The sequence below is a fragment of the Mytilus edulis genome, chromosome 4 (genome assembly GCF_963676685.1).
Source record: "Mytilus edulis chromosome 4, xbMytEdul2.2, whole genome shotgun sequence".
NCBI classification, from domain to species: domain Eukaryota; kingdom Metazoa; phylum Mollusca; class Bivalvia; order Mytilida; family Mytilidae; genus Mytilus; species Mytilus edulis.
Window position 1 is genome coordinate 75686225 of NC_092347.1, and position 20081 is coordinate 75706305.

The following is a 20081-nucleotide window of genomic DNA, read 5'->3' on the forward strand; positions in this document are numbered from 1 at the left end:
AGTTTAAAGGATTTCTTTTGATATTTTGAATTTTAATAGTTTAAATACCAGGGTTCTTTTCATTTGGTAGGGATGTACAACTACACATCCACGTCCAATTATTTAACCTTAGCCAAAATTTACTATTATTTTTTTTATCATTATCTCACTGCTTTTTATTTGGGATGATAAATACGCAGCCCCTGTTTTACTTATTTTGCCAGCTTATATCGATCAATGCTGTTTATTGGGAATGTATTTACACGCAGTTTTTGTAACATTTTAAGGATGTACACCTCTGAGGAGCCAAACATTTCTAGAATTTAAATTTGTTCTTAACCTGATTTTTGGGTTTATAAGACTGTAACAAAATAATTAGTGAAGAAAAAATCATATGGCGGTGCACTTCTTTTTCCGCTACGGCCCTTCGAAAATGCCCAATTTTGATGATTTCCCCATTTTTCATCGATTTTTACCTATTTTGGGGCTATTATCTTAAAAAAATCAGAGTTCCGCAATTATACTTTTTTTCATACTTTCTATAAAGATAAAGTGGACCAATCTGTATACATTTTACTGAAAAAAAAACAATAGGTAGGTGTTAATATAAGAAAGTTTTATCATATTTTGACCATGCTGTCAATTTTCTATTTTTGTGATTTTTCTCAGTTTTAAGAACAAAATGCAAATTATTTCAACTTTTTTGTTATAAATGATTGAAAAAATACATATCTAAGAAAGGAGTAGGTCCGGTAAGGGCTGATTTCGGCCTCAATTTTCAAGTTCATCTAACGAAAGATTTTAGACACTTTCTTTAAGTGTCTATTTCAATTGATTCAATTTGTTAATGGGGAAGATTTTAACTTAATAAGTCATTTAAAACGCCCCCATTCAAGCTTAAAGATGAAAAATATATCAAATATGCCAAAAATCGTCACTTTTCAGATGGTTTTTGTCAAAAATGAAAGTGGCCGCATTCGTGTTCACCCTCAACCTTTATATATATTATGTATTATCATCAAATACAACTTACATTTCAATATTATGAATGAACACGAATGCGGCCACTTTCATTTCAGACGGAAACCGTCTAAAATATAACTTAAATGCTACAATTGTGAAGATTTCAGTAATTTAGCATGACTTAATGATGCTAGTATCCGATATATGTGCATTGTTTTGTCAAAAACAGCCCATATTTATGTAGCAGAAGCATTCTTCTTTTCAATAAATATCTTAAACGATTACATTTTCACAATTTTCTAAAACTGCTATATTTTGAGGCCAAAAAGGGGTCTTACTAAACCTACTCCTTTGAAAAGACCAAAATGACATGGGATGAACATGATTCTTGTAAAATCAATTTTTGTATCCCTCACGCATTTTCTCAAAATTTTGGCTAAATTTGACTTGATTGGTTGTAAAATTTGAAAACCGGATTACTCAAAAACCGTTCATTGTAAATACACAATTTTTCACAAAGTTATGTTTGATTATAATATTTTTTAAATTCATTGATATTTTTACTTGTATCACATGTTTTGGAAATAATTCAAGAATGAGATTTCAACGAGACTGAACGAGACTGAGACGTCAGAGGAATTATTATACATCCTTTAACTGACGTCATTTTAGAATTTTAGAGTTGTGTCAGTTTATATCTCAATTTGTTACTATTCTTATTTTAGGCATCTCTTTGAGTCGTTTTGGGGAAATTTAAAAATTTTACTAGCGTCTTTACATATGATGTTCTGTTGAAACTGTTTCACCTTTTTTATTGTATAGAAATCAAGATAATTATAGTTTAAAAATCAGAATAGATTGACCTGAATCATTTACATCGTGCTCATACTGATGAAGGATATCTGCTATCCGAACTATTTATTGTTACATTTGTAAATTTGTTGTCATTTTTGTATGATGCTGTACCCTTTTAGACTGATCTTTTGTTGTGTACTGTATTATATTTATATGATCCATCTCCCCATAAGATTTATCGTTGCCTATAATTCATTCATTTTTACATAATCAATCACCCCGATTAAGAGAGCTGGCTTGTCATGTTTTAGATTTTTTGTCAGATTTTCGGAATCCTCTGGTTTTATCAATTTGAATGCCTTGCAAAAATTTGCCCGGTGACCCCAATTTTTCTTTTTATAAATCTTTTACATATATAATAATAAACTATCTGTTAAAGTCTTTTAAAATTTTAATTACTTTTTAACCGTTTTTGAGAACTTCAACTTGTCAATGATAAAGCTATGAAAAGTCAAGAGAGAATATTTTCCCGCCAAAATTTCAATGGCTAATATCTCGAAAACAAGCATGGTGACCTTTATTTTTTTTTGCTCTTTGGATTCCGTTATTAATCCCCAATCTATATAAAGTAGTGTTTTGAAAAGTTAATTACTTTGAAACTGAGCGAACTTCCTTAAAAAAAAGGAGATGCGATATTTTTGCTACACACCTCCTTATTTTAATATAAAAATCTGAGCATCAAAACGGTAAAAAAAACAAAACATATTACATTAAAAAGTCAATTGTTCATGAACAATTGAAAGGTCTTTCCTTTTTTTCTTTTATTGATAGCCTTCTTAGTTCAAAATATATGGTTGCTAAGGACTTTCATGTTCATAACAAATGGCTGTTATGGACAAAAATCATTCCTAAGGATAAAAATATTACTTCCAGTATTAAAAATGTCATATGTTCTATGCATAGTCTTTCAAGTTAAAAAAATAAGTGATTGCTAAGGACTTATATGTCGTTGCTAGGGACAAAAATGTCATTTCCAGTATTAAAAATTTCATATTTATATTATTCATAGCCTTCTAAGTTCAAAAATATGTGGTTGCTAAGGTGTTTTATGTCGTTGCTAGGGACCTTGACCTCTGACCTAATTTTATAGATCTTATTATGCTGAACATTTTTGGATTCCATATTTTTTTTCTATCTCTAACCTCTTTTGAAAAATCATCATTACGGACCCGAAAAACAGTTTTCGTGCCCTAGGTCCATAATAGTTGGTCCAATAATTTTAAACCCACATAACAAATGTAGATCTGGACAAGACACACATTTTCTCCGTTATATTTTATCAGCCATCTTTTACGGCTATTGAGTAAATCCGATAACAAGATAAGGTCAAAATCTAGGTCTTGACCTTGACCTTTAACTTTAGATCAATTCTCTTAGTCACGTAAATTGATGATCATTGGTGAAGATCCTAGGTGGCTACAACTTACGGTTTCTGAGTTTTAGTGGCCAACCGACATCGGTTAATTTTTGAAGGGGCATAACCCTACCAATGAGTCGTTGAATCTTTTCGATGCATATGTAACGAAGAACCAGGGTCTGAACAAATTCCACCCTTTGTTTTTTTTCTACCTATTATGGTTACGGAGATAGAATGACAACAAGGTTTTCGGTGTTAGGGGAGATAACCCCTATAAAGGAAATGTTACGGGTTTGTGCCCTCACCACAAGATAGGTCAACCGATACTAGATACCTTATGGACGACATCAAAAGATCGATGCAGGATAAAAAACTTAAATCAAATAGTTTGGAGGTGGGGGTGGGGGTTAAAATTCTGCAAGTTTTGTATATGTCAAATCGATTTTTACATATATCCCTATTGGTAAATCAATTTTTCCCAAATTAAATTAAGAGGGGGGGGGGGGGGGGTGTTCAGTGAAAAAACTATGTGAACTAAGTTTTTTTTTATCCTGCATTGAACTTTTGATGTCGTCCCTTATATCATTTTAACATGTCGCGTACTTTTTTTGGGAAATGTCGTTAAAGTTTGGCGGAAAGAATAATAATAATAATCAGAAGAAATACAGTAAGGTCTTTCCTTATAGAAAAAGGAAAGACCTTAATTATCTTTTCCCGATTAATAAAAAATATATTTTCTCAGTTTAATAGGTTATGGGAAGGTTAGGTGCCCGCTAACATGTTTACTAACCCCGCCACATTTTGTATGTGCCTGTCTCAAGTCAGGAGCCTACTATTCCGTGGTTGTCGTTTGTTGCTATGTTACATATTTGATTTTCGATCATATTTATGTACACAAATTAGGCCGTGAGTTTTCTCGTTTGAAATGTTATACATTTATCATTTCGGAACCTTTTATAGTTGAAAATGCGGCATGGGCTTTAGTTATTGTTAAAGGCCGTACGGAGACATATAGTTGTTAATTTCTATGACATTTGGTCTCTTGTGAAAAATTGTCTCATTGGCAGTTATATCACATCTTCTTTTTTTTCTACTTACACCTAATTTTAATACGAAAATAATATTTATATGGCTACTTTTTGAACTTGCAAAATGCAATATGTTGTTAAAACAGAAGCGAAACTGAATTCAACATAAGATTTAATAATCATCGGCCATTTTATACCAAAGGAAGAAACTGTCAACCAAGCACCACCTCTGAAAAACAGAACATACTTTGAAAAATATAATCTTTCAAATAATAGAAGTGAACAATAATTACTCATGCAAAACATGTCAAATGTGAAACAGGAAATGCTAACCCTTACGGAATACATGATTCCATCTCAAGTTTTTCGTGTTGTTTAGTCTTATTTTTCTATGTAGAATTTTAAAGACTTAAAAGTTGTTCGTTTTTTTATATTTGTTACTTTTTACCATGGCGTTGAAAAGTTTCTTTTTTCTTAGGATAATACTGTTCACAAATACCATTTTTTTAATAATCACCGGCTATTTTATACCAAAGGAAGAAACTGTCCAACCAAGCACCACCTCTGAAGAACAGAACATACTTTGAAAAATATAACCTTTAAAATAATAGAAGTGAACAATAATTACTCATGCAAAACATAGATATATTTCTTTATATGTTAATTTAATTTTAAATGGACTAGTTGCTGAGCGTGTTATAAGCCGAATGCCATTGCTCTTTGAGAAGAAGAAGATTGATGTTGAAATATTTCAACCACGTCCACCGACACCAGACGTAGAGGAAGATGCAGAAGCATCAGGGAATGAAGAGACGATAGACATGCCCACTGAGTTTGTTATAGAAGTAAGGGGAATGAAACCAACCACTTCTGAAGATATCATAAGATATTATTTTGAAAGCCGCAAAGTTGCAAATGCTGACGTTGTAAAGATGGAATTTGTTGAGGAGAAAGAAATGTACATGATCTGGTTTGAGGAGGAAAGTGGTATGTTATACATTAGTTTTAAGATACAAAATTATGTAAACAGACAATAATTCGTTCTGTATATGCTTTGATAACGAAAATATAGGCGTCAATAATATTGCAATCTCACGTTGACGAAAGGACTAAATAATACATTTCCCTCAGATATTGTCTATCACCGTGAACGTTTATTTAAAAAAGAACATTTTTCTGAAATCACTTGTCCAACAAGAAATAAAATATCAAAAATACCGAACTCGGAGGAAAATTTTAAACGGTAAGTCTTAATGCAAATGGCAAAATTAAAAGCTCAAACACATCAGACAATCTGATAACAACTGTCATATTCCTGACTAAGTATAGGCATTTTCTTATATAGCCAATATTTTGCCTTAATGAACCTGAATATGCAGTATATTCATAGAACTCTGCGTAAGCTCGCTTCATGTACCCTCGACGGTGTGACAGACCAAATAGAAACAGTTATTACAAAAAGGTTAGTCGTAAATGAAAAGCAAATTTCTTAAAATGATATTATATTTGTACGTATGTATAAATACAAGACAAGATGCTTATTTCTTTGAAAGAGGTACTGAAAACAGAAAAAAAACTATCTTCAAAGTAGAAATTCAATAAAACGGACAAATCAGACGTTTCACAATATCAACTTACGGATTGAATGGAAAGCAACTGTCATATAACTAACTCAGTACACGCATTTTTCTGAGAAAAATGGTGGTCCTATGTTGTGATGTTGCATAATTGTTTTAGATAAGGGTGAAGGTTTGGTACCATTACAATGTTTAAATCAGCTTCATTTGTTTGCACCTGTCCTTAGTCAGGAATCTGATGTTCAGTAGTTGCCTTTTGTTGATGAGGTTCATAAGTGTTTCTCGTATCTCGTATGAATGGTTTACACTAGTAATTATTAGTGACCTTTATAGCTTATTGTGCGGTCTGAGCCAAGGCTCCGTGTTGAAGACTGAAAAATGACCTATAATGGTTTACTTTTATAAACGGTGACTTCGATGGAGAGTTGTCTCATAGGCAATCATACCCGACATCTGCTCATATCTGTTTAAACCTGATTTTATAGCTACATTTATATGACAGTTGCTCATGATGGTTCCGTTATAATAGCAAATTGGGTTAGCACCCAAACAGATATAATTGGGATCCAGCAGCAACTCTGTGCACATACATCACGTATATATGCAAATAATACATCTGAACTAAAAACTAAAACAAACATACAAGTAAATCTAACTCAGTCACCCGACTGGGTTCAAAAATTAGAAGATTTTTTCTAGTGTTGATTGTTGTCTCGAAAATTACCTTTTAAATTTATAATGTCTTGTATCGGATGCCGATCATTCTTTTAAACTGTATTTAAGTTTTAATTTGGTACATACCCTTTTCACAAACAGTATGACAAATAAGTTACATTGAAATACAAACTGTCTTTTACAATTTTAAGCTATTGAAACAGTAATGAGTAAAAGTCTTCGAGTAGATGGACAGACACTAAACACAAAAAGATATGTCCCACCACCTTCACAAAAACCTGTTCAAAAGTATGAGAATAAAGTGCTCATTACAAATATCAGTCCTACAACCACTAAAGATGGGCTGGAGAATTTTCTGGAAGCTAAGTCTAAAGCTATTCCAGGGGAGATTATATTTGGGGAGGCAGAAGGCACAGCATTAGTTGTATTTGAACAACCACCAGGTATAAATGATTAAAAGCAATATTGTTTTATAGCATGAACATTTGAAAATGGTTGAACGACTCAAAATGACACGGCATTCTTTATAATGGTGACAATTAACACCTACTAAAAGTGAATCATTAAAATGCATTGAATTCTTTTATATATATGTAAGTGCGATGGGAACGCTAAAGTACGATGGTCACGCTAAAGTGCGATGGTCTACGCTAAAGTGCGATGCTTCCATACGCTAAAGTCCGATGGTCCGCGAAAATATAGACGCTAGAAACGTAGTTTGATAATAACGTTAACAGTCGTTTATACAAACCAAAAATGAACATGACGGAAGATAGATTAGGAATATTTGATTAACAACTTTTACACCAAATGTCCGTGACTTACTAGTAACTAGTTTAAACTGAACTGTTCTTTGTCGCCTGAAGCACCGTGACTGGTTTTTTTTCGAGTGCTGGAAGAAGGACTTGAATCCTACAGTCAACCCATTTTACTCTATATATAAAACAAATAGTATACACATACTAATTAATCCTGCTTCTGTTTAAAGCGAACGGATAATTTGAATCATTTTTTATATGGCAGTTTACTTTGCGATCCCTGTTTTAATAAATGCTGTCGATTTAATGAAATGTAACGTCGGTAAAATAGAGATACATCTTTGGCAAGCGTAAATTATAAATTGTCTGCTAAAACATTAGTTCTTACTATACATTGTAGGAAAACAAAACATGCATTTGTGTAACAGCCACTATGTTCCGTCAGTTACTTTGTTCCAGCGGAACTTTTCAACTAGTTATTTTATTCCGAGTGCAGTCGAAAAGTTCCAGAAAAAAATAGCTAGTTGAAAATGCCCGGAACAATGTAGCTAGTTGAAAAGTCCCAGAACAATGACGCTAGTTGAATAGTTTTGGCGGAACAGAACAACTAGTTACATCGCATGGAACTTTATTTTTGGGGAAATAAGGAAAATGTACTGAGGGGAAAGAACAAACTCCCCCAGCAAAATTTAAGTTGTATATCACAGCTTACATAAAACGGAATAAGTTGCATTATCATGCAAATTTACTAGTAATCATAGTACCCGCAATAGAGGGAAGAATACCCCCTCCACATGTTGGTCTTTGCATCAATTCTCCAAATGGAACTTTGTGACTGGTTGACAAGTTCCAGTTTTGACTTATTTGCCAAAGAGGAACTTTGTGGCTAGTTGATAAGTTCCTTTTGACTTTTGTAACAGTATCTTGGTTTCCCTTTGAAAGGTTCAAATATAATATGTTGCACTTTTACTTTGTATCAATTCTCCAAATGGAACTTTTTGCCTGCTTGATAAGTTCTGTGGAACTTATTGGCTAGTTTGTTAGTTCCGGTTTTGACTAATATGGCAAAAAAGAACTTTCTAAATAGTTGATATGTTCCGTTGGAACTTTTCAACTAGTCACTTTGTTCCGGTGGAACTATAAAACAAGAGGAAGAACAAAGTACAAAAAAAATTTGTAAGTAGTTTTAAATAGGTTCCTCCGGAACTTTTCGGCTAGTTAGTTCTTTCCGCCCGGAACTTTCCAACGTCGGAACAAAAGAGCATTTACAATTGTACTCGCTACGAAAAAGGAAAAAGGAAAAGCATAGCAAACATTACCTTTCTCTCGCATTTAAATTAAAGTTTTAAGGTATCAAATAGATGTTGCATATTCCGTCAATGAACGAATTTTGTATTCGTAATTTTCAACGACGACTGTAAGGGAGGTTGTAACATTAGTGTGAACGGCAATCTACAACAATTTATTCAATACTCTGCGAATTGTTAAAAAAATATGTTTTATGAAATATAATATTTGCGACACATAAATTATCATTTTAAGCCATTATTACGTGGTCGGTCTTCTTGATTTAAAAACAATCACTTAATCATACCGGTAATTCATAAAACCTATCATATATGTTATACGTTAGCATACCAGCTTTTGCAAAAAGACTATTGTTTTAAACGGCTCGATGTTAATCCCTGGAATCTTACCCTTTTGGTCAATCGCATTTTAGCGTGATAGACAATCGTACTTTAGCGAACAAACAACCATCGTACTTTAGCATGACCATCGCACTTTAAAGTACCAGCGCACTTTTGAGTCCTACATATATATATCTATAGTTTATTTGGATTAAGGATGATGATATATCGCATACAGAAACACAATAAAAATGATGATTTAAATAAAACAAATATATTCGAAAGTAAAAGATTAAGAACTAAAGGCATTTTAAATATTGGATGTTCTTTGCTTGAAACAAGACCAAAGAAAAACAATTCAGCTGTTGATTAATCACGCCGTAAATAAGATAAATTGAATGATTACTGTTTTAAACGTATTGCCACAAATATTACATATATCAGGACGAGAAGTTGTTATTTTTTACTTAAAATGTCCTGTACCAAGTCAGGAATATGGCCGTTTAATATCTGATAGTTCGTTTCTATGTATGTTGCACCGTTGTTTGTTTTTGTTGCACTTCTGTGTTCTGTTACTCGTTGTTTTCCTCTTGTAGTTGATGTGTTTCCCCCAGTTTTAGTTTGTAGCCCGGATTTGTTTTCTCTCAAACGATTTATGACTTTTGAACAGCTGAATACTACTGCTGCATTTATTTAATGCAACAAAACTATTACCTGCATTGTATCAGATACACATACCATATTCAATTTTAATAATTCAGAACTTAAATACAACAGAAAGACTAAAAACCATAATAAGTCAAAGGCATAATAGTATGAAATTCAAAACAGTGTAGCTGTGGCCATTGATTGACCCTTCAAAATCATCCATTGACTGGGACAATTTACGTGAACGTTTGTCTGTAACAACCACTGTTCATGACGTACCTACGATAGACATTTAAACTGTGGGGTCACCAAAGGTTTCTTAACGCCTTTAATTATAAAATAATTCGAAAAATTAATCAGGAATAACCTTTGTGTTTTGATTTATATAATTGATATAAATCAAAATATCGTGTTATTTCTGATTAATTTTTCGAATTACTTTATTTAGGTGTTGAGAACCTTTGGTGACCCCATAGTTTAAGTGTCTTTAAAAAGTACATAGTGAGCATTGGTCGTTACATACAAACGTTCACCTAAATTGTCCGAGTCAATGAATGATTTTAATGTGTCAATCAATGGCCACAGCTACACTGTTTTGAATTTCATACTATTCTGATTTGAACCGATAAGCTATAAACGGTTGTTTATACACCAAAATACAAAATGTCATGTCTTAGATAACCAAATACCAATTTCAAAGCAGTGTCTTGGACCCAGTCAAATATTGAACCCCCCAAACCTTCTTACTTAAGGTAAGCACAGTCCTATACACAAATGCACTCTCATTTGAAAATTGACACAGACTTTAGTTTAAATAAAAAGATATTTTTTCATTACATTTTTTGTGAATCGCTCGAAACCGACAACGAATTTCGTGTATCTTTTTCATATCCAACTAAGTCAGACATCACGTGACTTTTGTGACGTATGCTAGCCGCCATTTTGTATTATATTGCCCCATATAAATGCATAGGTGTTTCAATATAGTTTAATTTTCTGCTTAACCTGACCCGTTTTTTAACTTTTGCAAATCAATCCTTGATATTTAAACATATTTCTATCTAACAATGTTGGTCCTAACAGATTAATTTTTGATTAAAGTCTGTCAATTGAGAATCTTAAGAACATGCACTTTTCTCGTTATTTCTCCGTTGACTCAATGCTAAATGTACTGATACCATGTCTTCTTGTACAACAAATAAAGAAATTCCGTTAATAAAAATAAAACTGCAAATCTATTAAGTATATTCAAACATGTATCTGGCGAAAAATACTATTTAAAACAGTTTAATTTTTGGGCAATTTCTGTCAAAAATCGATTTAAAAAATTGAATATTTCGGGATTTTTCAAAATGGCGGATGATGTATGGAAATGTTGCATCAAATCAAGGATTTGTATAGTATTAAGACTTTCCTTGATTAAATCTAATTTTTCATGTAGAATCTCTGATGTTTCTGTGTATTCTTTGGTGATATTTCGATATGATTGATTTCAAAATTTCTTGATAAAAAAAATATTTTAAGTGTGACACGAGAAAATTTTATTTTGACAGGATATACTGTTACCAGAAAATAGTTTTAAAACAATAAAAAAAATATTTCTCTTCTTTTTTTTAAAGGTGTTTTTCCTGTTTTCTGTATAATTTATGTTTCTTTAGTCATATATTTATACATTCCTATTAGAACAAAAAAATATTTACGATCATTTACGTCCTAAGAGAGAAAAAAAATCCAAACAATTATTATAGATAAATATTCTATAACTTCAAAATCCCATCACTTGACGAACAGGTGAACTCTGAATTGGAATGTAATGTTAGATAACAATATATTGTCAGGTAGACGTGCAAACCTAAAGCAACCAGGTGACATTAAACATCCTGTGTATATGAATATTATAAAAAAAATAATTTTTAAATAATTTGCTTTAAAGATAATCAAATTAATATTTATGTTTCTATAATTATCTTAAAGAAATATTTTGATTAAAATTTTAATTTAAATGGATTTTGTTTTGTTTCGTAGAAAATTAAACGAGAATTCATTATTTATTTTCATTTTTCAATATTTTTGGCAAAATCCAGGCATTCAATACATCGATATAAAGGTAAACTTGTTTAAAACAATGTTATTATATACATTCCAACAGAGACATATTTAATACAATTGCTCTGATTTCATCAACATTGTATACCCGATAATATTTATCGACAGAGTTATCGGTCATGAATAGGAATGATATAGTTGGGTATGTAAGACATCCTTTATGAAGCACATTTTATTTTGCATTTAAACTGCTTTTAAAAACAGATAGTTCGTGTTAAAGACATATGATACTTATCGTGTTTAAAAATCATTATAGATATTGCTTATTTGAAGACAGCATGTATGAGGAGACGATTGGATTACACTCATCTTAGCATACACACAGTTCCTATAACAGACTGTATTGTTGTCACTGGATACAAAGACAATACATCATCAGACACAATGGAATACTACTTCGAAAATAAACGGATATCAGGGGTCGAAGGTGTAAGGGAAGTGAAGTTAGTTGAAGACGAAAGGAAATTTCTGGTGTACTTCATTGACCCTGCTAGTAAGTTTGTTGTTCAATCCTGTACTTCAACCCTTCAGTTAGGTTCATAAATCAAAATAAGAAGATGAAGTGACCACTACTATAAATATTTGCAATACACTAGGTATCAATCACAAACAAGGTTTTTCAAATATGTATCTGGATATGAAAGTTTACATGTAATTTTACTATTTTGCTTTTATTTCTTGATTTTCATAAAAGTTCGGAAAACAAGACGTTTCACACATGTAGCCAGTTCGGCCTTGGTTGATTTTGTCCGAGTATCACTTCGGTCATGTGATAAAAGTAGTTCAAGTCATTCTGTATAAAAAGTAAGAAGAAACTTGTAAAAATATATTAATAAAACTGTAACAACATACTAATCAAAAGATAAGGACTAAAACAAATGACCAATCATACCAATATTTCGGACCTAATTTATATTTCAAAAAACAACGGCAGACATTATCTGTTAACAAAACTCTGTTCATTACCGGTTAATAAGTTAAATAAAATTTTGGAGGATTGCAACACAATTTCATATAGCAGTCCTAAGTATGAATTGTTCAAATTATTATGGCATATTGTTATTCTAAACTATTTCCCAAAATTGATCGCCCTGAAGATCATAAAAAACATTTTATTAAAATAAAGTATGTCAATAAAGGTTTTGATTTTGTAAATATTGCCGGTATATTAAACTACCATTCTGTTAAAGAACAAATTACTGGATATTTTGACAATACTGAGCTACCTCTTATTTGTTATATTTACAAGAAATCTACCCGGAAATTTGTGTTTAATTATAGTCAAATGTGTAAAGATGTTAATATCAGTGAAAATACACCTACTTCATGTAATTGTAGTACCTCCGAATATATTTATGGACCCATTTCCCATGTTATAACAGGAGATCTTAACATCGTTCAAGACCGAGAGTTAAAATCATTCCTCAGTAAAGGACCTAAATATCGTCCCCCGTCAATTATTAATTGGAATGAGTGTCGTAATATCATCCACGACTCACTCCATACTTACTGTATGAAATGGATAAAACGGGAAAAAGCTGACAAAAAATCTCTTTTTTTAATTCAGTAATGAAGATAGTTGATATACGTATTCAACATTTTAAAGAACATTTTACTATTAACAATAACCACAAAAAACCTATTTCTCGTATCAAAAATAAACTAAAAGAACTAGCCAAGAAATTTGTTTTTGTCCCGGCCGATAAAGCTGCTAATAATATTATTATTGTTTGACGTAAATTTTAAATTGAGGTTCTGAAAAAAGAAATCACCATTTCACCAACATTCCAACTGACTCCATTTTCAGAAAACGACATCTGTAACAAACATAAACTTTTAGCTACCGCTTTACAAGCAGAGCCAAATACAATGAAAGTCCTAACTATGTACTGGCTTCCGAAGCTACACAAAACACCTTACAAATATAGATTTATTTCGTCTTCAAGCCATTGTTCCACTACTAAATTGTCTATTCTTCTTACCAGCACACTTGGTACAATTAAAAACCTGAAAATAAATTGTTCAAATAAGGCCTTCGAAAATAGTGGAATTAATTACTTTTGGAGTGTCAAGAACTCGTTGGAAGTACTTGATATCATTGCATGCTAATATTGGTGATTTTAAATCTGTTCAAAGTTTTGATTTTTCTACCCTGTATACCCATTGCCTCACATTCTCATTAAGAAAAAATTCACACACCTAATTAAATGGGCATTTAAAAAGTCAGAATGTGAATATATATGTTCAAACTCTTTTAGGTCATTTTTTAGTAGCAATAAACAAAAAAACTATGTCAATTGGACATGCTTTGATACTATATATGCCCTTGAATTTTTACTAGATAACATTTTTGTTCGCTTTGGGGATTCCGTATATCGTCAGATTATCGGAATTCCAATGGGATCTAACTGTGCACCACTTATTGCGGACCTGTTTTTGTATTGCTATGAGTTACAATTTATGACAAAAATAAGCAAAGACCCATCGAAACAACATCTTATAAACAAATTTAATAATACTTTTAGATATTTGGATGATATTTTAGCTCTCAATAATGACGACTTCAGTATGTATATAAAAGCACCATGCCCAGAGAGAAACAAATGTCCTTCTCTACCAAAATATCTCTATCAATCATATATTCTCATTTATAATTACAAGATTTGTGTCAGAAATGCACTAATAAATGAATTGTATTAGCTTTTTAAGTCAAAATGTTTCAGTATGCATCTGTTTCGTAATCTGAATTTTAGTGAAAAATGACAATTTTTGACTAAAATTATTTTTTTTAAGAAAAAAAACCACACGACTTTTATTTTCGGAATATATAGAATGTGGTCTTTCAAAATTTGTCAATGACATGTCATGGTATTGTTTGTCTTGGGAGATAAACAGATTAAAAATTTTAGAATTTTTGAAAATTTTCATTTTCGAATTTTAACACATTTTAAAATTTTTTAACGTTTTTGTATAGTTTGGGGTTGTGTTTGTCAATACTGTAAATATACATATTGTTTGTATTGATTAACTTTATTTCTATGGTTATTTAACATCCCTTAGATTTCAATTTTCATAGGTTACTTATGGACGTATTTAGGCAAAATTTTGCAAGGAGGGTTTCCATGGCAACCAAGGTTCAAAAGAAAAAAAATATTACATGAAACTTATTTTCGTACCATACCTTTCTCTTAAACAAAATATAAAGACATTTGAAGAGGGGTCATGAATCGCCCATCAACAGGAACTGCATGATTCTTACAAAGACCGGTACTTAAAAGCTAAACAAACATTTAAACAGACTTATTAAGAAGGGATATAGTTACGATAATGTTGTCCGGTCATTAAAGATGGCATATTTTGGCTTTCTTTTATAGGGTCTTAACATTCGAAATAAATACATTTATTTTTAATCCAATTGTTTGCATGACACGGGTTATGTTCTTCTCATATATTTTATGATAGTTTGATACTTAACCCCTAACTGGATGGATAGTGCTTGATATTCATCTGATGCAATCATATTTTCAATCAGATTAATTGAGGTCTGGGGCTGGCATGTCATTTGTTAATATATGTATCATTGTCATTTTGGTTTTTTTCTGTTTCTGTTGTTACCTATTCTGACATCGGGTTTTCTACATTGGCTAGAGGTATAGGTGAAAGATTGATATCCTTCAAAATATATACACACCTACGCATTTTCGTGCCTTTTTCAAGTCAGGAGCCTCTGGCCTTTGTTGAATGAATGAATGAATGAATGAATACTTTATTGCAAAAAGCATATATATGCTATATATGTTAGTGTTGTATTACTATTTTTGTTTTTTTTCTTTTATATATTTCGGAGTTTAGTATGACGTCAATTATCACTGAACTAGTACACATTTTTGGTTAGGGGCCACCTGAAAGACGCCTCCCACTGCGGGCTTTTTCGCTGTATTGTAGACCCTTTGGTGGCATATATTTTGTCGGGTTATTGTTTCTTTGACACATTCCCCATTTCTCATTTTCAGTTTTATGTGAGGCATATACATGTTGTAAATTCTTACGACCATGGCCATTTAAAAAACACATTTATTGTTGCATGATCAAAACAATTCTTCGATAAACTCTATGCTTATCTTTGTAATTCTCAACAAACACATTGCATTTTTTCAATAGCTAAAAAGTGAAATTTTCGTGCGTTTAACTATGACGTGAACCGCCATATTGACTTGTTTGTTGTTTTTGTTTTAGGTGCAATCCAAGTATGTAAACGACAACACACACTTGAAGGTAAAACTCTTAACGTACATGCGTACTATGAATGTCTTGAAAAGAATGCATAGATGATGATTTGATATAATTCATGTCCATTAAACCAAATGTGATAAAAATTATAAATCCGAGAACAATTTATTTCCTTCCTAATTCTGACACAAATAAAATTGCATTTGAGAAATTACTTTCACGGCACAATGCAGAGGGTTGAATGGACAGTTATAAAATGGATTGCGGCTTCACTTGAGATCGACTATATTGAGGAAGTCGGGGAATACAGACAATTAACCAAGACAATGGATTTAAACATTAACAACAGAAGCTGAGAGATTTTCATTATGCCAACACCTTGCACGAAGCTACCGTCAGGGTAAAAAAGATATCGTAGACGATAGTTTCACTGTAGAAGAGTTGGCAAACATAGTTGACATTATCATCAAGATTGTTGCTACGGACAAAATCAGTCGGTAATACTTTTAGCTTTAGTAATGGATTACCTTTTTGACATTTATTTTAATCAAATCAAACAGAAATTGGAATTTAAAAAAGGGGTTGTTGTCTTTTGTCGTAATAAAAATTCGTTGAAAAAAACCCCCGATACATTCGAAATTGAAATATTTAAAAACTAAATAACAGTTTTAAAGCCTTGGAGAGACTGAATAGTTTGGAATCACAATATGATATAAGTTTGAATTTAAATACTGCCTCGCTGCATTACAGATGGTTTGAAGTACAAATAAGACAATAGCTATCTTTAATTCACATACTTATATGAATTTTTAATAAAGTTTGATAACTTGTATGACTAAGGTATTTAGAAGATTAAAATATAAATGTCCAAAGAACATTCGAAAATCTTTCCACGTGATAATTACATTAGTGATTTTAAAAAAAGGCCTGTATTTATATTCTGAACCATTTACCTGGTTTCACGCATTTTTATGATTAACATTTTTTTGACGGGTCGGTCTTAACCATGCGGTTAAATGGTTTAAGAACATTTCAACCAGGATAAAAATCATGTTTTAGATATTTTCAAAATGATTTACAGCTTTAACAGTTATTTAAACCGTTTTTTCTATCCCTTTTAACATGTCTATGGTTCAAGTTAAAACATGTTTCATGTTAACACTTTTAATATGTGAGAAAATTGCTAACCCAAAAAAATATTTAGAATCAATGTACATTCACGTGAATTAATAGACATAAATAGCTACAGCAAATTCCCTTCTGAATATGTATATTCTGATAATATTATATGAAAAGAAATTTTCCCCTAATTTAAAAAAAAAATTGATTGCTAAAGACTTTTCTGTGAAACGAAGCAGAAAGGTAACTTAAGGTGTCATATGAAGAGACTTTGTAAATGATTTGAAAAATATATGGTTGTAAGGGTTGTTTCTTTTATGAAAGGTAAATAATCAACCTCTCACGGTAACGTACCATAATATAAGATGGCTATCATAACACTGTCTCCAACTTTCGGTTTCCACAAGTTTAACTCCGATTGGTGTTCATCTTATCTCTGCAAAAGACCACATGTTTTTTTCGTGTATCATTATGAAGTTATAATCAATTAACATATAAGCCTCTTCCGGTATCATTCGATACGTTACTGTATACTTATTTAAAAAATAACGGTTACTAAGTTCTTTCCTATTTAATTAATGCAAAAATGGGACAACTTTCGGTTTCCACAAGTTTAACTCCGATTGGTGTTCATCTTATCTCTGCAAAAGACCACATGTTTTTTTCGTGTATCATTATGAAGTTATAATCAATTAACATAAACATGAAACAACATTCAGACAAAAACAACCCCAAATCGGCAGAAGAAAAATATGGAAGTACAACCAAATGTTCTCTAAACAGTTTGACCCTAAAGCCTGTAAATCATTGAAAAAGTGCAGAATCTGGTTTACCCAAATAGTTATCAAAGGTACCAAGATTATAATTTAGTACGCTAGACGCGCGTTTCGTCTACATAAAACTGATCAGTGAAGCTCATATATAAATATTTATGAAGCCAAACAAGTGCAAAGTTGAAGAGCAATGAGGATCCAAAATTACAAAAAGTTGTGCCAAATGCGGCTAAGGTAATCTATGCCTGGGATAGGAAAATCCTTATTTTTTTTCGAAAAATTCAAAGTTTTGTAAACAGGAAATTTATAAAAATGAGCACATTATTGATATTCATGTCAACACTTAATCGCTTAAGTGTTGACTACTGGGCTGGTGAAATCCTCGGGGACGAAACGTCTACCAGCAGTGGCATCGACCCAGTGGTATAAATAGTTATCAAAGGTACCAGGATTATAATTTAGTACGCCAGACGCGCGTTTCGTCTACATAAGACTCATCAGTGACGATCATATCAAAATATTTATATAAAGCCAAACAAATACAAAGTTGAAGAGCAATGAGGATCCAAAAATTCCAAAAATTGTGCCAAATACGACTAAGGTAATCTATGCCTAGGATAAGAACATCCTTAGTTTTTTGAAAATTCAAAGTGCATTAATGGCATCAAAGCTTTCTTTCACTAATATACCACTAAATTGAATAGCGATGGTTGATACATTTTGGTTACTCCTGTACTCTCTTCCATCACTGTATTAGATACGTAAACTAAAGTGTCCTTACAAACAAAGATATATTGTAGGGTCTTACAAGTGCTCCACGAAATCTCTTTCTAAATTATGAACATCTATTTTATCAGCATTCAAAGACGGACTTTAAAACTATTGTGAAACTGCCTATTCTAGAGGTGGCATGAATCAGATATGGATACTTAAAAATGCCAAAGATCTTTTAGAGTACACACAATCTAACTCTCTTTCAACTTGCACTAGTATTAAAACATTTGACTCTGCTACACTTTACACAAGTATTCCACATTCCAAACTTAAAGACAAATTGAAAGAGTTGGTATTGCTTTGTTTCATAAAAAAAATTACCAACGTAGATACAAGTATCTTGTCTAAGGAAGGGATACATTCTACTTTGTAATGGATCACTCTGATACAAACAAAATATTATATGACACTGACATTATTAAGATGCTTGATTTCTTGATTGACAACATATAATATAAAATATATGAGGACGAGTTTTTAAACAGACTGTTGGCATTCCAATGGAAACCAATTGTGCCCCTGTTCTTGTTGACTTGTTTCTTTATTATTATGAGGCTGACTTCATACAGGAACTTCTGATGAATAAAGATATGAAGTAAATAATATCCTTTAGCTGTACTTTCCGCTATATACACGATGTTCTTTCACTAAATAATTCAAAATTTGGTGACTGTGTTGAACGCATCTATCCCATCGAACTAGAGATAAATGATACAACAGATAGAGTTAAGTGTGCCTCATATCTTGACTTACATCTAGAAATTGACAATGAGGGTCGGTTGAAAACAAAACTTTACGACAAAAGAGAAGATTTCAGCTTTCCAATTATGAACTTTCCGTTTCTAAGTAGCATCATTCCAGCAGCACCTGCATACCGGATATATATTTTACAATTTAGACGATATTCCCGTGCTTGCATTTCCTATCATAATTTTCTTGATAGAGGGTTGCTGCTCACAAGGAAGCTATTAAACCAAGAGTTCCAAATGGGAAAGTTGAAATCATCCCTTCGTAAATTTTACGGACGCCATCACGAGTTGGTTGACCGTTATGGAATAACCGTTTCACAAATGATATCAGTTATCTGAGACAACGTGGGGTCAAATGACATACAAATATATAAAGTAAGAAATATTTTATTTGGCAAAAGTACAAACATAATTGGCAAGTCCCTAGTATATATAATTAAACCTTATAGTCCATTCCTTATTCCTTATTTCCACATTATTGTCCATTCCTTATTCCTTATTTCCACATTATTGCCCATTCCTTATTCCTTATTTCCACATTATTCTTATTCCTTATTTCCACCTTATTGTTATTCCTTATAATGTCATTTCCTTATATATCAATATAATATCCTTATTAACATTATTGCTTCCAAAATATATCGGATGCTGGCCCTGGGAAACAGAAGCTCAGCGGATACATAATTCCATTATAAGAAGCATAATATATTTGTAGATGTTGTGTCGCTATTTTCGCCATTAAATGGTCGGAGTCTTTGTCTGAAGCCGTGACGAAGGATTGGGATTACAATGGTCGGGGTCTTTGTCTGAAGCCGTGACGAAGGATTGGGATTACAATCGGAATAAGCTACCAGGCATTTCA

General features: G+C 32.0%; 1 protein-coding gene across 1 annotated transcript in view; it reads left to right on the top strand.

Moving 5' to 3' along the window:
* LOC139520542 (uncharacterized) overlaps positions 1-20081 on the top strand; it is a 135186-nt gene that overhangs the window by 14880 nt on the left and 100225 nt on the right. The window contains exon 6 of the mRNA XM_071313272.1: positions 4867-5169. Coding sequence (XP_071169373.1) covers positions 4867-5169 — 303 coding nt within the window. The remainder of the gene's footprint in view (positions 1-4866; positions 5170-20081) is intronic.